The sequence below is a fragment of the Lathamus discolor genome, chromosome 4 (genome assembly GCF_037157495.1).
Source record: "Lathamus discolor isolate bLatDis1 chromosome 4, bLatDis1.hap1, whole genome shotgun sequence".
Lineage (NCBI taxonomy): Eukaryota > Metazoa > Chordata > Aves > Psittaciformes > Psittacidae > Lathamus > Lathamus discolor.
Window position 1 is genome coordinate 120,510,927 of NC_088887.1, and position 21,583 is coordinate 120,532,509.

Sequence of the window (21,583 nt, forward strand, 5' to 3'; positions counted from 1 at the left end):
CACCTAGGCCCCAGGCCCACCCGGTGGGCGGGGGGGTAACGGCGCTGCCACGGCAACGCCTGGCCCAATAGCGAGTGGGGGGCGGGACGATAGGTCGGCGCCGCGCAGTCCCATTGGCGGGCTGAGCGGAAAGGCGGGATCACACAGGGGACCAATCAGCGCTCAGGGCAGCCGGGAAAGGCGGTAGGAAGAGACAGAGCCTGATGTCACTAAGGGAGGGGGGGCCTGAGGGAAGCGCAGCCAATCGCAAGTCAGGACAGGAAGGCGAGAGCGGAGCTTTAGCGCAGAAACCAGTCAGAAGCCGCAGTAGTGATGGAAGAGCCAATCGTCGTCTGAGCAGAAGGGCCGCCAGCCAATCGGAGAGCAGCCAGCGAACAAAAGGGGCATTCCAAGCCGCGGGCCGTTTCCCCGTAGAACAATTTCACATGACGCAACGGCTGGAGGAAGAGGCTCGCGAGCCGCCGCCGCCATTTTGTGAGCGCTGAGACCGGGCCGGCGGCGGCCGACGGCAGCGGCAGCACACGCGGCAGCGCCACAGCCCGCGGGAGCCGCGGCACGGAGGATGCGGTAGAGGAGCCCAGCGGCAGCGGCGGGGGGGGCGGCATCGCTCGGCGGCGGTCGGCGGCAAGGGGGGAATCGCGGGGAGGGAGGCTTGTCGCTCGGTTGGGTGTCGGGTCCCGGTGCGGGCCCCCCGGTCGGAGAAAGCAATGTCGGCCCCTGAGAGCAGCGCTGGTAGCAGCGAGGCCCGGGAGGACGCGTGCCGCGATTACCAGTCGTCGCTGGAAGACCTGACGTTCAACAGCAAGCCGCACATCAACATGCTCACCATCCTTGCTGAGGAGAACGTGCCCTTCGCCAAGGACATCGTCTCCCTGATCGAGGCGCAAATCGCCAAGGTTTTTATATTCCACCGACTACTACTCCTACCTATACTGCTGGGGGGACCGGCCGGGGCTGCGGGCTAGGGCGGCCTCGGGGGGCAGGAGGAAAGGGCGTGTGGGGGAGAGAGGAGTGCTGAGGGGTGCGGGAGGAGCCGGCAGTGGAGGGGACGGGGAGAGGCAGCGAGGCGACAGGGCCTGAGGGCCGGGAAGCGGGGCGAGGCAGAGGGGAGGCCGAGGGCCGGATGGGGCGAGGAGGCCAGCGGCGGGGAGAGGGCGAGGCAGGGGGGTTAAGGGGACGTGAGGTAGTGGAGGGGGCGAGCAGAGGGAGCAGGGTTTGGGCTGAGGTGGAGGGATGGGGTTTGGAGCAGGAGGCTGGAACCAGGCAGCGTCCCTCAGCTGGGGCCAGGGAGCATGGGGCGGGCGGGGGGGGGGCTTCTTTCATCGCTAAGCTTAAGGCTGCTGCTTCTTCTTCTACCCTTCACCCCGTAGGGAGCAGGGGACTCGGGGGAGGGGACCAGCCCCCACGCCACCCTGTTGGCAGTAGAGGGGAGGGTTTGGGATTCGCCCCACCGCCAAATGCAAGCTCGCGTTTGAAGCCCCGTGTAAATAGCAGGCACAACATGGCGGCCTGGCAGTGACTGGGCAGCGGCACCTCGCCCTTGGAGCTGGGTTTGCCCCCTGCATGGAGCCAGCGTGCAGTTAGTCTGGTGTCTAAACCCTTGAATTGAGTGGTTTCGATACATCGCGATCGGTAGAGAGGGGCCGATGGGGAGAGTTTGTGGAAGGTCTTTTAATTTTTTACTTTTATTTGGGGGGGGGGGGGTGTAGTTTAAAGAGATAAGTTCATAGCACGCAAATTGTCCACTTCTGAAGGGCTAAATATAATGACTTATAAGTATCAGTTAAGGCGGTTTTCCCAGTGAGATACTAACTTCGGTGGGGTGGGCACCCTTATCTTACAGAAAAGTTTGAAAGGTGATGATCCGCTCTGGATAGAGCAGTGTGTGTGGTGGTAATGGAGTGGGGGGGGATGTTGTTTTGCTCTGCCTGATTATAGAGAAAATTCTGTGGGTTTTGGGGTAATCTGTTTGGATTTCAGGCGCTCTGTGCCCCGATTAACGGCAGTGTTTGTGTGCGTGTTTATCTTGGTTAGATAAGTGTATCGGTTCAGGATGGGGAAGAAGAAATTCTCCCCGACAGTAGAAACTGCAGCAGCCTGTAGGATCCTAACATGGCGTCTGAAAGGCACATGATATAAAAAGAAGGGAAAGAGGAGGCTCCCTCTGAGCCCAACCCAGGCAGTTGCTGACATCAGTCAGCCACAGCACATGGATGGGGGTTTACAGCACCTTTTTAACAGCAGCTTTTTGTAAGAAAAGGGTTCTTCTTTCAATTCCTTCTCCCCTACTCGTGCCAGTCACCCTTCCCCCGTGGTTTCCCTTGCTCCCTCTGATCTCACGTGTTCAAAGGCTTTTTTCCCTTTGGCTTGAAATCGTGGTTTATAATGGTGAGAATTGTACTATCTGATGATGGGGAGGGAAGGATCTCTTTAAGAAGTTGCTCTTGTCTTTTTATCAATGCAGGGTGGCTTTTTAGTGTTCCACAGACCTCTTCCAGTCTACTTTTAAATGCTGCCAGTGGCTGAGTTTTGTCATTCCTTGGGGAGGTGACCTAATAATTGAATAGATCTCACCATTATATCTCCTAAAGGGCAGTGGATGTGTATAAACTGATTTGTGATAAATAATCAATGCTGTCAAATTTTTTTTTCTTCTTCATTTCTGGGTGATTTAGAGCCTGCCCTGAAGTGTGATTTCTAGTTTTTCCTCTTTTTTTTCCAAGATGTCTAAACTCCTGTATCAATGGTTAGTTTTGCCTAGTTACTGTTTGTGACTGTGGTTTTGTCGAAGGCGAGTTTTTAGTTGTTTCTGGGAAAGTGATCTCCTTTGCTAAGCCACTTTTAAAAAGTGTTGCCTTGGAGACAGTTTGTTTAGTGTAAAACTCGAGTGGTCTGCTTTACAATTGAATAAATGGTTCTGAAATGTGTGACTGGTATGATACTGTTTGTAAATAAAAAGTGTGAAATATGTATTTGTCTTTTTATTTACCACTGTATAGTGCAGAATTTGTTTTCCAAGACCCATTTTGTATACAAGGTTCTTTTTTAAAAAACAATTTTTGCACAAGTTTGTGACTTGGGGTCTGATTTGAAACTTGAAGTCTTTTAGGAAACTAATAAAAAAGAGCCACACATTTCCAACAATAACTTTCCAACATTATTTGAAGGAAGAGTGGGAATTCTGTAATGAAGTCTTTCAAGCGGATGAGCTCAGTTAGTGGTGGTCTGTGTTCTGGTGGTGATGTGGCGCCTTTCGGTTAGCGGGCATCGTTCTTGCTAGGGGGTGTTGTATAAACCGCCTGAAAACAAAAACCCTTCCAGTCTGGGGTTCCCTTGAGTGGTTACTGGAGTATGGGCTAGATACCTAATAAACGTTTCCAGAAGCGAAGACTTAAATATTCTGACCATATTTAAGTCGTGGTTCTTAAAATGTGACACCTGAATAGCTTCTCTTTGAAGCAGGGTTTGCTGCTAAGATGCTAATCTGTGCCATAGTTTGAAGTAGGCTTCCTTACGAGGCGACGGTGCTTCCGTGTATGATTACTTCTAACAGTCTGATGCGTAATGAAAGTGACAGTTAAATGTTACATTGCTTTTGCTACTAAATGATTCCCCAGTGTCTCAAACCTTGGCTGCTTATAGTGAGCTACTTCCATTCATTGGTGAGATGGAACGAATCTAACATACTATGTTAGTAGCTCTTGGGCATAGGCACTTCTGAGACAGCTTTTGTTTCTCTAACAGTCAGAAATAGTGCACTCTCATTTTTTTTTCTAAAGGCAGACATTCAGAGCCTAGTGTTTTTAATGTGCCGCTCTGCAGACTGCTCGAAAGAAGAAACCCGTATTCCATGGACATTTTAATACTAAGTAGCTGTAGACCCAGGGGGCTTTGATTTCTGGCACTAGAGAGATGCCTTTATTCTAACACTTGCATATTAGCTTGTTTACAAATTGAATACATTGTAGTGTAAGATGGGCTTTTAGTGTGCTGCATTTAACTTAATTTGGTTAACTTTCCTGCATTTTCCTGTCTTTTTATGGACAAAATACAGCAGCTGCCTGTTTTTACTTTTTTCAGTGTGCTCAAAGGCACTCCCCTCCCTGTCCCCAACTAACAAGGAATCCTGCCCTCTTCAATGTTAAGTTTCAGGTCGTGGTAAATAAACACACATTTAAGGGTGAGGAAACATTGTGGTTTACCCATATAAAAGTATTGTTGACCTGGTGCCCTTCTGTTAACCACCTAAAAGGGGAATTAAATCTAAAATTGTAAAGCAAGAACACTTCCACACACCTGTCTGGACGAGGGGCTGCGATGTACGGTGTCCTTAATGAACCCAGTAGCCTGTCCTGTTTAAAATGAGCAGTGAGTGGAGTTATTCTGGTTTTATCCTGATCTCACCGCATGGTGAATGGGACGTTATTACAAGTGGATGCTCTTCTAAGGGGGTCACGGTCAACACACAGCTCGTGGTGGTGTCTTTCGTGTCCTTTTCTGCAAGTCTGTGTATTTGCTGATGTGTTCTGGAACTTTGTTGTGCCTTCTGCTTTGTGAAAGCCAGTGGTGGGCATTAAAATTACCTCGATCGGGCTGGTCGTGCTTTGTGTACATTAGAAGTCGCTGTAGTGGTCCAGCATCACCACACCTTTGCACAAACTTATTACAAGTTTTGAAACTGGATATAAACCAGACAACCAAACCCAAATAACAAAACCCAAGCCTCCTGTTGTAGCAGCTGTGTCCATGAAGACTCCCTTCTGTGCAACTCCCTGGTTACAGTTCCTGAGCTTGTCTGTGCCTTTAACCTGGTTGACCAGATACTTGAGTTCCCTCTGGATTTTGAACCTTGTGACTGTGTGTTTTTGCATGCACTCTGGAAATTGAACTGTCACTGCCTGCAAGTGCCTGCAGAGAATGGGACTCCCTCCATCTGTGTGGATTATGCTGAGATAACTGAGCTGTTCTACGTGTGGTTTATGAAATGACTGATACTCAACAGCTAAAGAAGTTCCCTGATTGGGGCTGTTTGCCAGAAGTCTGATTTGAGTTCTGTGAAACCCAGAAACACTGAGCATTCAGGAGATTTGAATTAGAAACTTTTTTTAGCCGTTCCTTGAAGTGCTACCGGTTGATTCCTGCTAACTTAAAAACCTGCTTTCTCAAGTGGCTTTTCAAAGGTTCCATCAGTACATAGCAGCAATACTGTCTTGTGGGCTTCTTTTTTTCTTCTTTTTTTTTTTTTGTTTTTGCCTTTTCCCAAGCTTTGGTACACAGACAGAATAACTGAGGTGTTCCTTTTTTGTGTGATAGACCCACCGTGCTATACTTTGAACTGAGTTACCGATTTTCCAGATTAAGTTTTTTGTATAAACAGAAAAATTCCCAAGGCAATTCCCTTGGTGTTTATAGTGGCAACCAAAAAGAGAGGTCTGTATTTCTGGGATTGGTAATCCCTCTATTTAAAAAGCTTAACATATGTTTTTGTTGTACTAAACTTCTCAGTTTCTTCTTATTACTCCAGGCTCCTGCATCAGAGAAGCTTCCTGTTATGTACTTGATGGATTCCATCGTCAAGAACGTTGGAAGAGAGTATCTTACTGCATTTACTAAAAACCTAGTTGCAACATTTATTTGTGTATTTGAAAAGGTATATACACTTTCAGAAAAGTTCTGTATTCTAAGAAAATACGTGTTCCTGGTAAAATAAATACTTGCTTTTGGTTTTGGGTTTTCTTGGGTGCTGAACTATACAGATTGGTTGGTTTATGTCAATCTCAGTACTGTGTCTATACTGCGAAATACCAAGCATGTGAGTTAACATGTTAGCAGAGTCTTTCTTAATTTGGTTTATAACCATCTTATACTTTTCCTATATCCAGGCAAGATTTTACTAATAGGATTTTGTTTACCTGGATGGACCTTCTCTCATGTATAGACCAATTAATTACGAATTGTTGGTTCAGTTTTAAGATTGTAAATAGTCTTTATGGAAAGAATAGACTGGGAATCAGTTTCTGGTAGATTTCCTCAGAGCCTCTCTCTGCTGTGGTTAGATTTGTCTGATTTACTTGATTTGTGATAAGCAGAATGAGTGCTTAAACTGCAAAGAGTGAATAGCACTGATACCCAATTCTTTCCTGGTGGTCTGTGATTTGAAGGAAAAAAAAATGCCAGGGGAGAAGGGTGTTAAAATGTATTGTTCTTTTACATGACAAATATGGTTTAATTTCATTTAACCTTGAGAACTGTTGCCGTATCTTTTAATTTTTGCTCTTGATCTTTGAACCCAGGAAGTAATTCTGCATATTTCCCAGTAAGAAAGGCAAATCGAAGTCCAGTTTTTGGAAGGCTGTACTTGAATGGGTTTTAAGTTGGATCAGAAATGGAGGGTTAGCTTCTGTGGTTTCCTGTGTGATTTAAGAGAGTTGCATCTCGTATGAATGAGATGTTTGTGTATTTACCTGTCATTACATATCAGTGAGGATGTGAGATGGCGCTGTGCTTTGTATTATATGGTTTTCAGATGTAATACACATAATGAAATAAGGAATAGATGGTAATAATGATCATAGAACACTTAAGCTCTTGTATGTAGAGTAGGTAGGTAGATACTCTATTTTTTCAGTATTGTGAATATTTTTTCACTGAGTTGCATTTAATGTTGCAGCTGAAGCTCTGGATAATAACTGATTTTCAGAGTTTTATAGGTTAACTGTCTGCTAAACTAACTAGAACTACTTACTTCATGTGTATTAATGAATTGTGTAAAGTAATCACTTCTAGTAGCTTAACTGCTGTTTTGAAAGATGCAGGTAGAGTTCAGCACTGACACTGTTACAAGTTCTGTCAGTCAGTGGACACTTGATGAAGGCAGAAACTTCTGCTCAGTCATTTTTTGCACCTTTTGCAGTGAACTCCAAACCCTGTCATTGAAAATTTTACAGGGAAACCCCCCAGTAACTAAGTAGGAATTTCTTTTGTTGAAGTTCCTGCTCCTACCTGGAAGAACCTCTGACCTTCCCAGGCTATTCTGTGTCTTGCTGTAACTTACTAAACTGCAGCAAAACCCACCTACAAAGTCAATACTTAATGGTTGAACTGGGACATTGACATTAGGACAGCTGCATATATTTGTCCTCAAATATTTTTCATTTATTGTTCACTGAACTATGAGATGAATGGTATTTTGCTTTACTGCAAATTTCCAACTTTTACCTGTCATGATGATCCAAACAAATTGTGAAGAGATAAAATGGGCACTGGTCCTATAGGTCCTTTCGATCTATGGCTCACAGATGGGTCTAATTTTGCAGCTGAACTGAAATACAGTTAACTTAAAATAGTCCTTTTGTGGCATTTGTTGGGAAAAAAGCCCTTCAGTGGCTGAACAGCTGAGCAAAACACCTTTCCTGTGCACAGAGTTTGTGGTTTCCTGATCTGTTTGTCATTGTTGTACTCCAGTTAGCACAAACACTAGACCAATGTGTTGTCTCAGAGGCTGTTGCCTTTCAATATTTTTGTTACTGTATTTTTTCCACAGAAATTGGGCAAGTTAAATGAGAATTTTGGTAATGGAAAAGTTGAAAGAAAATTCTCAGAGAATGGTAATACACAATAAAACCTTCCAGTGGCCTTGAAACAACAATCCCACATTTGAGCTGCTGTTACTGATTCTCTTGGTATAGAAGTATGATCTGCACGGCTATAATTCTGTGTTTAAACCAGCAAACTGTTGCTAGAACTAGGAAATGAATGAACTAAGTTCTACAGAAAAGTTTAAGAAATTGTTTTATATTAACTTAACAAGCCATAGAATTGTTTTATTGTTTTAGGTGGATGAGAATACTAGGAAAAGTTTATTTAAATTACGCTCCACATGGGATGATATTTTTCCTTTGAAGAAACTGTATGCACTTGATGTCAGAGTCAACTCATTAGATCCTGCTTGGCCTATTAAGCCTCTGCCCCCAAATGTGAATACTTCTAGCATCCATGTGAATCCTAAGTTTTTAAATAAATCGGTAAGTGTTTCTGCTTCCTCTATGAACAGATGGTAAAACGTGTCATTTTCGTTGTTTGTATGCTGCTTTTTGACAGTTGATTGTGAATGAAGTAACCTTTGTTGCCAGGTAAGAGGCATTTCTGAATTGAAGAGTATTTGATGGGTTTGGTTTGTGTATTTCAAAACTATTCTTGATTTTGGAACATGGTGAATTTATAATAAATGATAGGTTTGTCGCAGCAGGAAGTTATTCTGGAGCAAAAATTTTATATAGTTCTAATTACATCTTGCATTAAAAATGCAATTTCTAACTGCTGTACACACCTAAGTGCCAGTACTAGATTGTGGTAGCACTTAAAGGAGATGGAGTTGTTTGATGCCACCAGGATTTTAAATGTAACTTTGTTTATTGTGTTTCTAGCCAGAGGAATCTGCTACGCCTACCTCTGCTATAACTTCTGGTGCCTCTACTCCTCCTGCTGTTCCCGAAATACAAAAGAATTTGACACAGGAGCAACTAATAAGGCAGCAATTGCTTGCAAAGCAAAAGCAGTTGTTAGAACTTCAGCAAAAAAAATTAGAGCTGGAGCTGGAACAGACGAAAGCACAGTTGGTGAGTAGGAGAGTTGGTAAAACTTGTGTAGTTGGGTCTCACTTTATCCTGGACAGTGCTTCCGTGTGCTTGTAGCTACAGTGTTGCTTTTCCCTTGGACAAGTAGCTGTTTTAGGACTAGAGCAGTGCAAGTTGATCTGGGGTTCCTGAACAGTTACTTATTACCTAAAATCCTTAAGAATTCCACTCAGAGGTTAAAAAAAGGTGAAGTTCTTGGTGTTTTGTGTTTTAACTTCTCTCCAAAGTGATGCCTGCCTCTGATCCTCTTGTTCCACCTCTTCTTGTGGCTCATACCAAGCAAGGCTTTTTCAAATATATTTGCTCCTGCAGAATGGGGAAGCCTGATTGTTGCAAACAAAGTCGCCTTCCTCTTTAGGTCAAGATGGTTTGATGCCACCATCTGAAGATGGTGGTTAAGCTCTATTGGTTTACATTAGTAACTGAAAGTCTTGCTGTGGTGGCAGTTGATGATACCAAAATAAAGCATCTTTGAGGCATAGAAACCTGAACATTATATCAGCTGCTTGGCAGCTTAGTTGCCTTGAGTGTGTGGAATATATAGAAAGCTAACACTAATGAGAACATGCACCTAAACTACAGATTTTACAGTATTGACTGTGTAGTACTGGTTTATATTTGAATTTCATCTTTTGTAATGGCACTGTGTTAGTTTAACACTTGCAATTAACAATGGGTCATTTTCAGTTAAATGGGTGACTCATAACTTTCAAGATGTTTCCATTTATAGTTTTGGTTTTGAGATAAGAACACGAACATCTCGAGGTAGTTGTGTCATGCAGATTAATGCAGGACTTTTTCCTGTTCCAGGCTGTATCTCTTAGTGTTCAGCAAGGATCATCATCTGTAGCTTCAGTTCCAGCACCTTCTAAGCAACACATGTCTTCCACACCTCACATGACAGTTAAAGCACCTCATCAGACTGCTGTGCAATCTGAGAAAAGCAAGCCATCCCCAAGTCCTCCACTTCATGATGTCAAAATAGCAAACAGGGATCCTCGGCTTAATAGGATGAGTCAACATTCTTCTCATGGTAAAGACCAGTCTCATAGGAAAGAGTTTCCACCGAGCACAACCAGTCAGTCTGATACCAAGACAAGTAAAACAACACAATCTGAAAAACAGAGCTCAACAAAGCAGGAGAAATCAAAAGCTAGTGAAAAAACACAGAAGAAGGAACTTGACCAGTCAGAAGCAAAATCTAAATCACCATCCCCCTTGAAAAATAAGCAACCCAGTAATAAAGATACCAAAAGCCAGGAATGTGAAAGCACGAAAGTATCTGATATTAGTAAGCGGGATCCAAGACTGAAAAGACATCTTCAGGATAAAGAGAGCAAAGAAGAGGAGGTGAAGGAAAAGAGGAGAAATATAGAGAAGAAAGAAAAAGAAGAACATAAGACAGGTGAACACAGACTTGCAGGCAGCAGAAATAAAGTCATCAATGGTGCTGTTCAGAAACAAGATACAAGTACAGAGGATACAGAGAAACAGGGTGGGAAACAAGGGAGATCGAGTAATAGGAAACGGTCACGATCGCGCTCTCCTAAGGCACGGTCACCATCTACGCATTCTCCAAAAAGACGGGAGAGGAGGTCACCAAAAAGAAGACTTAGGAGTTTATCTCCTACTTCATCAACTCCAAAAATTGGAAAGATCCGTCAGATAGGTGCTAAGCAGTCTCACGCTGAAGAAGGCACACAAGCAGCAAGAGATGAAAGAAATTCGACTAAGAGGAATGCTAAACAAGAGGTGCGAGATCCGAGAAGAGTGAAAAAAGCCCAAGAAGACAGGCCCCAAGAAACAGCAAGCCAGCATTCTACTAAAGCTTCTCCTGATCCAAAGGAGAACGCAGAAAACTGGCAAGGATCCAAATCAGGCAAGAGGTGGAAATCTGGTTGGGAAGAAAATAAAAAGTAAGTTACTATCTTTAAAACAACTTCTGTTGGAAGTCAGTGGAAATTCTGCTGCTGACTTCAGTGTAGGCACCTTTGGGAGGCAATGTTCAGATGGTTAAAATTAATCAGTGTAATGTATTTCTACTGGTGAAATATGGAAATGGTGTATACTTGGATTCTAAGGTGATAGTGTTGTTTTGCCATCTTCAGTTCTAATAGGAATGTAACAGTCATGTCCTGAATAAAGAAGTAATCTATATTTTAAATGTATTCTTGCTTTCAGCACACAGCAGAATGAAGAGCACCAAGCACTTGGTAAATCTCCTCACCAAAGACACCGGGAAAATTGGCCTGCTGGCAAAGGAATTCTATCACCCCGAGCACCAAAGCAGCAGCACCGGTTAAGTGTGGATGCCAATTTACAGATTCCCAAGGAACTGACATCTGCAAGCAAAAGAGAATTACTTAAGAAGGTAATAGCCATAAGTCCGTCTTCACAGAAGTGTCCTGGATATATATAGTTTGCTTTGCTTTTTGGAAATCTAAACCTTTAACTTTATATTCTAGGCCAATGAACGGTTGACATCGGGTGAAATAACACAGGATGAGTTCCTCATGGTGGCTCATCAGATCCGACAGCTGTTCCAGTATCAGGAAGGAAAGCACAGGTGTAATGTCTGGGATAGCCCTACAGAGGAAAAATGTGGTTTGAAAAAGAAACCTCTTCTGTCAGATGCAGAGTTAACATATTATGAACATAAGGCTAAACTGAAAAGAACTCAAGTTCAGCATTCGTTGTCAAGACTTGACCTGTTGGATCCTGATGATATTCTGGATTATCATTTACCTGACGCACTGCTTTCTGGATTAGAGTGTGAGCAAGCAAAAGCCAAGCGTGGAGTACAGTTTGATAGGAAAGAGCCATTTGGGGAGAGAGCGAGGAGACACTCTCCTGTAAGTGGCACTAACAGGCCTTTTGCTGATAACCTCTCTCCACTTGAGGGTCGACGAAGACTTGAGGAACAGAATGCTACTAAGGGAGCAAGAGGTTCTAAGAACTTTGATCCTTACGATAGTTGGGGAGAATCAGAGGAATTCAGAGATGCTCTGAGACAGCAGGGAAAAAGCACATCCACAGAGTTCCAGAAAATAGATGGTGATGCAGTCTGCAGATTTGATAATCGTGAGGAAAGACAACTTCTTGGGCAAGCTGGTGCGTGCTTTTCCTTTATTTTACGTCGCTTAAATGCTCACTAACATGTTACTAGCTAGTTACTAAGCTAGTTACTTAACCTGGTTTGCTCTGGGTTTTTTAGGTGTTCGAGAGGAACCAAGATCACCATTCAGTGAACGTTTCAAAAGGGCTAGGTATGAAGATCCAGAGAAAGCACCATTTCCAGAAAGTCCAGGATCGAGATTTGGAGGCATTGAAGCGAAGCAGAGGATAAGTGCACTGATGGAAGAGAGACCTCTGTTTGATGGCTCACCTAGACAGGCTGCTGCAAGGGTTGGAGTAGATGGACAAGGAAGCCCTTTTGGTGATGCTCCTGCTGCTGGGACGAGTTCCAGAATTGATGGGCCACCTGGACAGGCTGCTCTGAGATTCGAGGGGCCTTTGGTGGGAGCGGGTGCATCTCAGTTTGATGGACCGCTGGCAGGAGCAGGGGGAGCTGGAGCCCTAAGATTTGATGGGCCACCAGGGCAGCTGGCAGGGGCCCTGAGGTTTGAAGGACCTCCAGGACAGGGTGGTGGAGGAGGTCCATTGAGATTTGAGGGCCCTCTTGGGCAGATAGGTGGGCCGTTGCGCTTCGAGGGGCCTGCAGGTGGTCCTAGATTTGAAGGACCAGGAGTTGGCCTCAGGTTTGAGGGTCCCCGTGGTCAGCCTTCAGGTGGTCTCAGGTTTGAGGGACCTCATGGTCAACCTATGGGGCCTCGAGGTCAACCAGGGGGTGGTCTCAGGTTTGAGGGACCCCATGGTCAGCCCTTGGGGCCTCATGGTCAACCAGGGGGTGGCCTCAGGTTTGAGGGGCCACATTTACAGCCATTGGGGCCCCATGGTCAACCTGGAGGTGGCCTCAGATTTGAGGGGCCCATGGGGCCCCATGGACCATCAGGTGGTGGGCTCAGATTTGACGGGCCACATGGACCATCAGGTGGTGGGCTCAGATTGGAAGGACCAGGTGTAGGTCCTAGGTTGATTGATGGACCAATACACCAGGGAGCTGGACTTAGATTTGATGGTCCTTTGGGTCGGGCTGGCCCGAGGTTTGATGGTTGTCACGCAGCTGCATTCGATGGTCAGCCTGGACAGTTGTCTCTGTTACAAAGATTTGATGGAATCCATGGAACACCTGGTCCAAGATTTGAAAGGGCTCCTGGCCAACAGGCACAACCACGTTTTGATACAGCCATACCTCAAAGATTTGATGGACCTCACCAGCCAGCCTCTAGGTTTGATTTGCCACTTGGCCTTCAAGGTGCACGCTTCGAAAATGTAGCTAACCATCCTGCCTCAAGACTAGAACTGTCACCATATGGACAAGGTGGTCCATTTGTTGACCATCCTGGCCATGGCTACAATGGACCATCTCATGGGATGCAGTTCCAGAGACCTGATCTGTTTGATGGTTCACCTGGACCAAGTTTCAATGGGCCAGCTGGGCCTGGAGCACAGAACTTCCCACTGCGAGCAGCTGGGCATTACTTTGAAGAAAAAGGGCTTCAAGGTCCTCAGTATGGAAACTTCAATAACATGCCAATGGGAAGTAGTCAGGTAAGAGCTGATGGTTTCCTTGTGGACTATTCCACAGAATATTACAGAGAATTAGCAGGTTTTTCTTCCTCTAAAAATTGGAAGGTTCTCCTAAAGAGCTGGCAGAATGAGAGCTAGTTTAAAGCTAAAAGAGTCATCCTGCTTCAGTAGGCTCTAGATAATTTAAGGAGGACATGCAGTGCTATTTTTGAATAATCTATTTTTAAGAATTAAAGCAAATACTGGATCTTTACAATCACTTCATAGCTCAGAATATGACAGTGAAATTAGCATTTTTAAATGGAGAAATGAGGTAATTAGAAGCCTGTGGTATCTTATTATACTTGCAAAAAAGTGAATTCTGTATAAAGCATTAAAAAAATAACATTAGGATTACAGAATGGGTTGGCTTGGAAAGGACCTTAAAGCTCATGCAGTTCCAAGCCCCTGCCACGGGCAGGGACACCTTCCACTAGAGCGGCTTGCACCAACCCCTGTCCCACCTGGCCTTGAACACTGCCAGGGGTGGGGCAGCCACAGCTTCTCTGGGCACCCTGTGCCTGCCCCTCGCCGCCCTCACAGAGAAGAACTTCTTGCTAAGGTCTCATCTCAGTCTCCCCTCTGTCACTTTAAAGCCATTCTCCCTTGTCCAGTCCCTGTCCAACTTTCTTGTTCCAACACCCTTTTTGGAAGGGTGCTGCTATATTGGAAGCTGCTATAATGTAAATGAATATACACAATTTTCTAAGAGGTATGGAATTGGAATGGACAAAATTTGCAGTTGTTGATACTGGTGACAAGCAGGTTTAAAGAGATACCTATAACTGGGATGAATTAAGAAAGAACAGACATTGTTCTGTTCAGCCTGGAGAAGCGTGGAGATGTCAGAGCATCTTCCAGTATCTGAAGGGGGCCTACAAGAATGCAGGGGGGGGCCTCATTATCTGGGACTGTAGGCATATAGGACAAGGGGCGATGGGTTTAAACTGAAACAGGAGAAGTTCAGGTTATATATAAGGAAGAAGTTCTTCCCTGTGAGGGTGCTGAGGTGCTGGCATGGGGTGCCCAGAGGAGCTGTGGCTGCCCCATCCCCAGCACTGTTCAAAGCCAGGTTGGACGGGGCTTGGAGCAACCTGCTCTAGTGGAAGGTGTCCCTACCCGTGGCAGGGGGTTGGAAATGGATGAGCTTTTAAGGTCTTTCCAACCCAGATAATTCTATGATTCTGTGACTGCTGAACTATAGTCTTCTAAAATTCACTTGGCACCCGCATGCTTTAAAAGCTCAGTTGTCTTTGCTGAGGCCCCTGTTTGAAATGCTCTCTTCAAAAGGGGAAAATAACAAGTGAAAACAATGTTGTTGCAGGAGAGGAGAGATTTTAAAGTATTTTTCTTTTGGGGATAATAATGGAATTATGAAAAGTTAAGTTACTGTGTGAAAGTAGGTGACGTGTCCTGCCAACCTCTAATGCAGTGAGATTTTAAAGAACTTGCGAATCCAGAAAGCACCAAGTTAGGGGGCAAAAACACCCCATTTTTATTACAAGCATGTTATAAAACCTGTTTTTCTATCTGAAGCTCACTGTGGCTTTTTTGCTGAAAGAATCTTGCTTTCATATATGTGTCATGTAGTGAATGCTGTTTCAGTTCTTAGATCAGAACTGATCCTGGCATTTGTTAATAGGCCCTTACTGGTTTCTTTAATTTGTGATGAGCTCTCTTTTGGTGAACAGGAGCGATTTAAAAGGAAGAACTGTTTGGAAAACGGGATTGAAGGCTCATGGCTCTACAAGAAATGGTGTTTGGGGGATTTTGGTTTGGTTTGGACTTTGTTTGGAGTCTCTTGTTTGGTTTGGGTGGGGTTTTCGGTTTGTTCTAGTGTAAATGTTAGGCAAAGTGAGTAAGTGTTCCTGATACTTCTCTAGTGGGAAGTGAAAATGAGGCAGAGTTTATGTTGTCATTTGTGGACCTTTCATACCAAACTGACTGACTTCTGGAAGGAATTTAATGTGTATAAAGTACTGAGATGTTAATGATAGAATTATAAAAAGGAAACTTAAAATGACATTATTGTACACAAAATACTTAAATGTTGCCTTTCACAGGTTTCTCTCATGTCATCTCAAGGAGGGCCTTATGGCCAAGGTCAACAGTATTTGCCAAATCCTGGAGGTTTTGTTCAGAACCCTGCAGGTGGGTAACAAAACAATTGATCTTCCTTTTCCTTCTCTTGGATTATTGTGTTGATGGCCACAAAAATGACCCTTTGGTAATGTCCCACTGTACAAGGTCTGTGTGGACTGAGGGAAGCCTCCTCACTGAGGAGGCTGTGGCTGTGGTTTCTGTAGTACCTTCATCTTTTCAGGGGTTTCCCTCAAACAGTGAAGGCTTTCATTAGTTCTCATTCACTGTGTGGGTTTGGTATGTAGTTGTGCTTGAAGAAAAAGAGAAAATGAATACATTTTGGTCTGCTTTTGTGGAAAGCCCCAGTTTGTAGGGGTGTATGAGTGGTTAGTAATGAAAAGCTTCTAAAAAGTCAGAAATAATTCAAGGAGGGGATGAAGTAGATTGGTGTTGGTGAAATATTTAGGCATTAAATAAGGAAAATGCTGCATTTCAGTAACCACTGTCCAGTAGGAATCTGTGTATGGGCAGCCAGTTTAGATAGCACTTCTGCTATGGGGGAAGAAATTAGCCAAGGATTAGGCATAAAGCAAAGGGAGTTGATAAATAATTTGGAATAAAAAAGGAAGAAACAAGGGACTGAAGAAAAAGCGTGTTTTGAAACATGCAGCTGAAAGTGAATTTCTGATGCAACTTCTCGTTTCCTTGAACGTCGATGTTTTTCCCCAGGAACCGTTCCACATTCATACCCTGATAACCACCTTGGGCAGGTTGATGTCAATGAGCTGTTTGCTAAACTGCTGAAAACAGGAATCCTCAAACTGTCAAAAACTGACTCCACTTCAGCACGTATGTAGATCCATTATGTTCTAACTACTCAGCTTATCCACAACTGAAGTGTAAAGCAAAGTATTAGAGCTGTTGTGAACTGCTGCATGGTTTTTTAAACTGAACTTTGGTTTTGGGAAGGAATTTAGAGTGTGTGATAGAGTAAATTCCTAGTATCTGTTTTTCTGAATTGAAATTCTGAGTGGCTTGTAGTTTCTCGTATGCTTTATTTATGTTAATGATGTTAGAAGATGATTGACTTGGCTATTGCACACGTGTATTTTAGCATAGTCACATTGTTAATAGTTGAGTACAAATAACAGTCAGGAGCATGTCACTTCTTTCTGATGATGTACTGAAATTTTGGTAAAATACCTTTTATGCTTTCTAGAAGTGAATGAAGGATCAGCCCAGCCTGCTGCTGAAGAGGAGGATGATGACCAGAACGAAGATCAAAATGTCCCAGACCTCACGAACTTCACTGTTGAAGAACTAAGACAGTGAGTGTAGTAGAATGAGCTTAGATTGCAGTAACAATGAATGACATAGGCATATCTAAGATAGTTAATCCAAGACAGCTGAGAGCTTTTGAAAGATTCTGTGTCATTTTGTGACTGAGAGGACCTGCAGGTTTTAATGTTGGCCTTAGAGAATTTGAGAGAGCAAAAAGAGGGAAAATTAACTTGGGAAAGCTATCTTTACACAGGTTGCATGTTGTTACTTTGTAAGGTTGTAATATATATTGAAGTCAGAGAATCATACAACAGCTAGAGTTGGAAAGGACCTTAGAGTTCATCTAACCTCCTGCCACAAGCCGGGACACCTTCCACTAGAGCAGGTTGCTCCAAGCCCCATCCAGCCTGGTCTTGAACCAGGGATGGGGCAGCTGCAGCTTCTCCTGGCACCCTGTGCCAGCACCTCAGCACCCTCACAGGGAAGAGCTTCTGCCGAAGGTCTAATCTCAGTCTCCCCTCTGTCAGGTTCAAGCCATTCCCCTTGGCCTGTCCCTACAGGCCCTTGTCCAAAGCCCCATCTCCAGGTTTCTTGTAGTCCCTTTAGGCACTGGAGCTTCTCTAAGGTCTCTGTGGAGCGTTCTCTTCTTCAGGCTGAATCAGCCCAGCTCTCCTAGACTGTCCAGAGCGGAGGTGCTCCAGCCCTCGCAGCATCTTTGTGGCCCTCCTCTCATCTTGCTTTAACTTCCTGCATGACTGTTAATTTTACCACCTTTGCAGTGGTTTGCAAAGCTGATCCATATGTAGGCTGTAGGGATTTTATGCACTATTAGCTGATGAAACTAGTAGACACGAAACACACCACTAGAAAGCTTCTTATATGATAACAAGGGGTTAATATGAGTCCCTTCTTTGTTTATTTGAATGTTCCAATTGATTGTGCTATGAACATGAGGAAGAATTTATCTACATGTGTGCTTTGGCTGTGCAGTAGATTCATGTTTTTCCTCTTGTGGACATATGAGCAACTTACTGAGCAACTTCTTACCTGCTTCCTTTCAAAGAAATGCTAAGAATTCTTTTCCCCCTCTTTTTGTAGGCGCTATGATAGCGTTATAAATCGTTTGTACACCGGAATTCAGTGTTACTCGTGTGGAATGAGATTCACCACTTCACAGACAGATGTTTATGCAGATCATTTGGATTGGCATTATCGTCAGAACCGGACAGAAAAAGATGTTAGCAGAAAAATCACACATAGAAGATGGTACTACAGTTTAACAGTAAGTAGTGCAATGCATGCCTTGATAAATTAGAGGCTGGATTCTGTGTTTTACTTATGTATGGGCTGTAGTATTGCAGTTGAAATCTGCATCATCACACAAGTTGGCCTGTGGTAAACAGCGTCTTAGATATTTCGAGTAGTTCCCAAATGCCTGTTGAAATACAAAAGGGAATTGTATGATGAACAGTAACCAGTTTGAGGCCAGTGGTGCTGTTTTCATTGCACTTAGCGTTGAAATGTAGCATTGTGAGAAAGCACCCACTGTGCTTGGTGCTGCATGTGGGGAGCACTGCAGCTCTTACGAGAATTCATTGAATTATGGTACTTGGGGATGTCTTTTGGTTGTTGCTCTTTTTTTATTCCCTTATTGTTTAGCCATTTCTGGCTATTTCTCAGAGTCTGACTGTGAATGAAACCTTCTTCCTTAGGACTGGATTGAATTTGAGGAAATAGCTGACCTCGAGGAGCGTGCAAAGAGCCAGTTCTTTGAAAAAGCTCATGAAGAGGTTGTGCTGAAGACACAAGAAGCTGCAAAAGAGAAGGAATTTCAGAGTGTTCCTGCAGGACCTGCTGGAGCAGTTGAGGTAAGTTTCAGCTTGCGTTTTATTAGCTCAGATAACAACATTCTTTCATACAGTGTATGTAGACTGAAGTCTTGTTCTTGGATCTCTGTGCAGCCATCCCACAGGTGGTGTATATGTGTGTGTAATGGTTGTTTCCCAGGCACAGATAGCAGAGTAAATCACCTGTAGTTCAGTAAAGTCTACGCCCCTCAGCATTCCATTGAAATGGGCAGACTGTGTTAATTTGCGGAATGTTCCTGTAGAGAAACTAGAGCAAGTGAATTGGAAATGGTCCTTTGCCATTCAAGTTGGGCTTACTGGGTTTTGATACTTTTACACAGAATTTCTGTTTTGGTGGAAAATAAGCATTAGCACAAAGAAACATCTGAATGTCACCTGTAGAGCTGTATTTTGGTAGGTGAATTGGTGTAGTAATCAAGTACAAATGTTACGACTGTCTATCAGGCAATGAAGGCCTTTGTTCTAATTTTAAAAAGTACCTTTTGTGCTTTGTTCTCCAGTTCGATTATTTTTCACAGATGTATGAAAAATATTAATACTTTATTTAAATAGTCTGCTTTTTTTAGCCTGAGAAGAATGAAGATAATGCCATAAATAGTATTAAATCCCTGTGCTAGGTTATCTTTATAAGTCAGTAAACCAGCATTATATTGTTATGAAACGTTGTGCTTAGACTTCCTGGCTTCAAAGGGCAAAACTCCCCTTTCTCAAGTGACAGCAGTTGTCAGGGCCAGATGCTGGTGTGCGAACTATACTCAAATAACTTCTAATTCATGTTTTCTAAAGTACGGAAGACAGATCATGTTGTAGTCTGAATGTTATGTAAAAGACCCTTATTTGCCAGTCACTAGGCTTCTGAAGTTCATGTGTTCAGTAAGGTGTTGGAATAATCTCATTTATTTCTGTTACTCTGTAATAACTTTTCAGAGCTGTGAAATTTGCCAAGAGCAGTTTGAACAGTACTGGGATGAGGAGGAGGAAGAGTGGCACCTGAAGAATGCTATTAGAGTAGATGAGAAGGTAATCTGATTGTACTTACATGTGATATTTATAGTAAAACCCCACAGAATTACAGCAAAGAAAGAGAAAGCCAAGCGTTTTAGTACTAAATGTTCCATCCCTGTTAGTGTTCGAGGCCAGGTTGGATGGAGCCTTGGGTGACATGGTCTAGTGTGAGGCATCCTTGCACATGGCAAGGCCTTGGAACTAGATGATCTTAAGGTCCTTTCCAGCCCAAACCATTCTGTGATCCTGTGATTCTAAGGGCTCTGTTTCTCCTGGGGTTCCCATGGTAGTTTTCCAGGCTTCCAAGTACATGAATATCTCAGCCCTTGGAAGTACGTGAAGTCCTGGTGGCATTAGTGCAGCCTCATTGGCCTTCCCTTACACTGCTGTGATGAAGGGAAAATGAACATCTTTCTATACAGGTGTAGATAACTGGTTCATTTATTTCTGTATGCAGCTGTATAATTCCCAGCACTTAATTTGCCCTAAATAAATACAGAATCATTTCCCGGTGGTATTTGATGCCATACTTTGCCTGCTCATACTGTTGTGTGATGATGTGTAACTGACACTGTTCTGTGTGTAACCAACCATCCTGCTGTCAGTTAATGTAATTAAATATATAACCATTCTGTTTCAGATTTACCATCCATCTTGCTACGAAGATTACCAAAACGTAAGTGAATCCTTCTTCATGTTTTTTGAAGCATTTGGCTTTCACCTCGCTGGAGCTCTGCCTTTGCAGGGAGCAGATGTATTTTTTGCAGGGAGCCAGGATGTATTTCGTGTGGCAGTGTGCTTGTGTTGTACACCACTGAAGGTGAAACCATGGTTTGAAACCACATCCTGGAGTTGTCGAGTAACACATGTAATCTGAGGAATTTGCAAAAATGTAATAGATGGGTGTTACAGTGTGTTATGTTTTGGGAGTTAGAGTTCCCCTGGGGAGGCAAGGAGTAGTTTATGGTAGTGTGTTAAGCATTTCACTACTGCTTGGATGACACTGTTTCAAAGGAATTGTGAAAAGTAATGCCATTAAAAAGGTAAATTTGTTTTCTTAGGATCTTGATAAAATAGAAGTTTGGGTTTTGAGTGCCTGACCATCAACATGTTTGCATTTTGAAAGAGTGAAAGGGATAAGGAGCTAAAAATTTGTCCTGTAATGTGTGTTAATGCTGCTTTGACTTTGGCTTTCCAGACATCATCCTTCGATTGCACACCATCTCCCAGTAAGACTCCTGTAGAAAACCCATTAAATATAATGTTGGACATTGTTAAGCAGGAAACAGAAGAGTCCTGTGAGTCACCTAAAGTGAAAGAAGAACCTGATGACACCCCTCCTGCCTGTGCAGAAGAGAGCAGCACACCTGCACCTACAGACATAAAGACAGAACCTGATGAGTCTGTTTAAACTAACTTGAGGTGTGAACATTCTTTTTTTTACAGAAGAGCTGCTGTGTTATCTCTGGAAGGCAAATACTTTTTATATGAAATAAAAATGTTCAACTGAGGCAGGGCCTCAAACTACTGTGTGGTTAATAAATACATTTTTGTATTTGAATTTCTTAACTTGCCTGCACAGTTTCAGGTGTCATTGTGTGAAAGTTCTGTAGATGCGTGAAAATTTAAATGGAATGAAATGGTCTATGTAAAAAATGTACAATTTTCACTTGTGGAAATGTAAATTATAAATAAAAGCTATTTTTGCTATATATGGGAGTGGAACGTTTATGCACACCATCAAACGGAGACAGCGTTTCTGTACTTTTTTCAGTTGAAATGAACTTACACCAGAACTTTCGGCGCAGTGAGATTCAGAAAGCAAATCATCTTCCTTCAGTTATGCCGGAGGCGATAGGAATTTCTCACAGAGGTGGGGACACAGTGCAGGAACGTCTCACAGGCAAACCCGAGGTTTCTTTTCTTTCTAAACTTATTTGAACAAACTTACATATCCAGATAGAAATTAAAAAAAAAAAATAATTAAAAAAACCCTAAAAAAATAACAAAAACCACAGTTTT

At 43.3% G+C, this 21,583-nt stretch overlaps 1 protein-coding gene across 3 annotated transcripts; it reads left to right on the forward strand.

The window, feature by feature from the left end:
- The first annotated feature begins 284 nt into the window (after positions 1–284).
- Positions 285–21,273, forward strand: PCF11 (PCF11 cleavage and polyadenylation factor subunit). 3 transcript variants are annotated; one of them, XM_065678810.1, is made up of 17 exons: positions 288–896; positions 5,525–5,650; positions 7,836–8,024; positions 8,427–8,618; positions 9,447–10,552; positions 10,818–11,007; positions 11,102–11,747; positions 11,851–12,456; positions 12,538–13,307; positions 15,389–15,476; positions 16,137–16,256; positions 16,627–16,735; positions 17,787–17,970; positions 18,401–18,556; positions 19,484–19,576; positions 20,202–20,237; positions 20,760–21,273. In XM_065678810.1, the coding sequence occupies exons 1-17, from the start codon at positions 708–710 to the stop codon at positions 20,970–20,972; spliced, it is 5,013 nt and encodes a 1,670-aa protein (XP_065534882.1). In that variant the 5' UTR covers positions 288–707; the 3' UTR covers positions 20,973–21,273. The 3 variants fall into 3 exon arrangements, with proteins under 3 accessions (XP_065534881.1, XP_065534882.1, XP_065534880.1); XM_065678809.1 differs by having other exon boundaries at positions 285–896; positions 11,851–13,307; positions 16,630–16,735; XM_065678808.1 differs by having other exon boundaries at positions 11,851–13,307.
- Positions 21,274–21,583: the final 310 nt, after the last annotated feature.

What these genes read in the sequence shown, in the direction of transcription:
- PCF11 (XM_065678808.1), top strand. Translation starts at nt 708, where the DNA reads ATGTCGGCCCCTGAGAGCAGCGCTGGTAGCAGCGAGGCCCGGGAGGAC. An exon ending in AACAGACGAAAGCACAGTTG is followed by an intron (nt 8,619 to 9,446) that starts GTGAGTAGGAGA and finishes TTCCTGTTCCAG; the next exon opens with GCTGTATCTCTTAGTGTTCA. An exon ending in AACTGACTCCACTTCAGCAC is followed by an intron (nt 16,257 to 16,626) that starts GTATGTAGATCC and finishes TATGCTTTCTAG; the next exon opens with AAGTGAATGAAGGATCAGCC.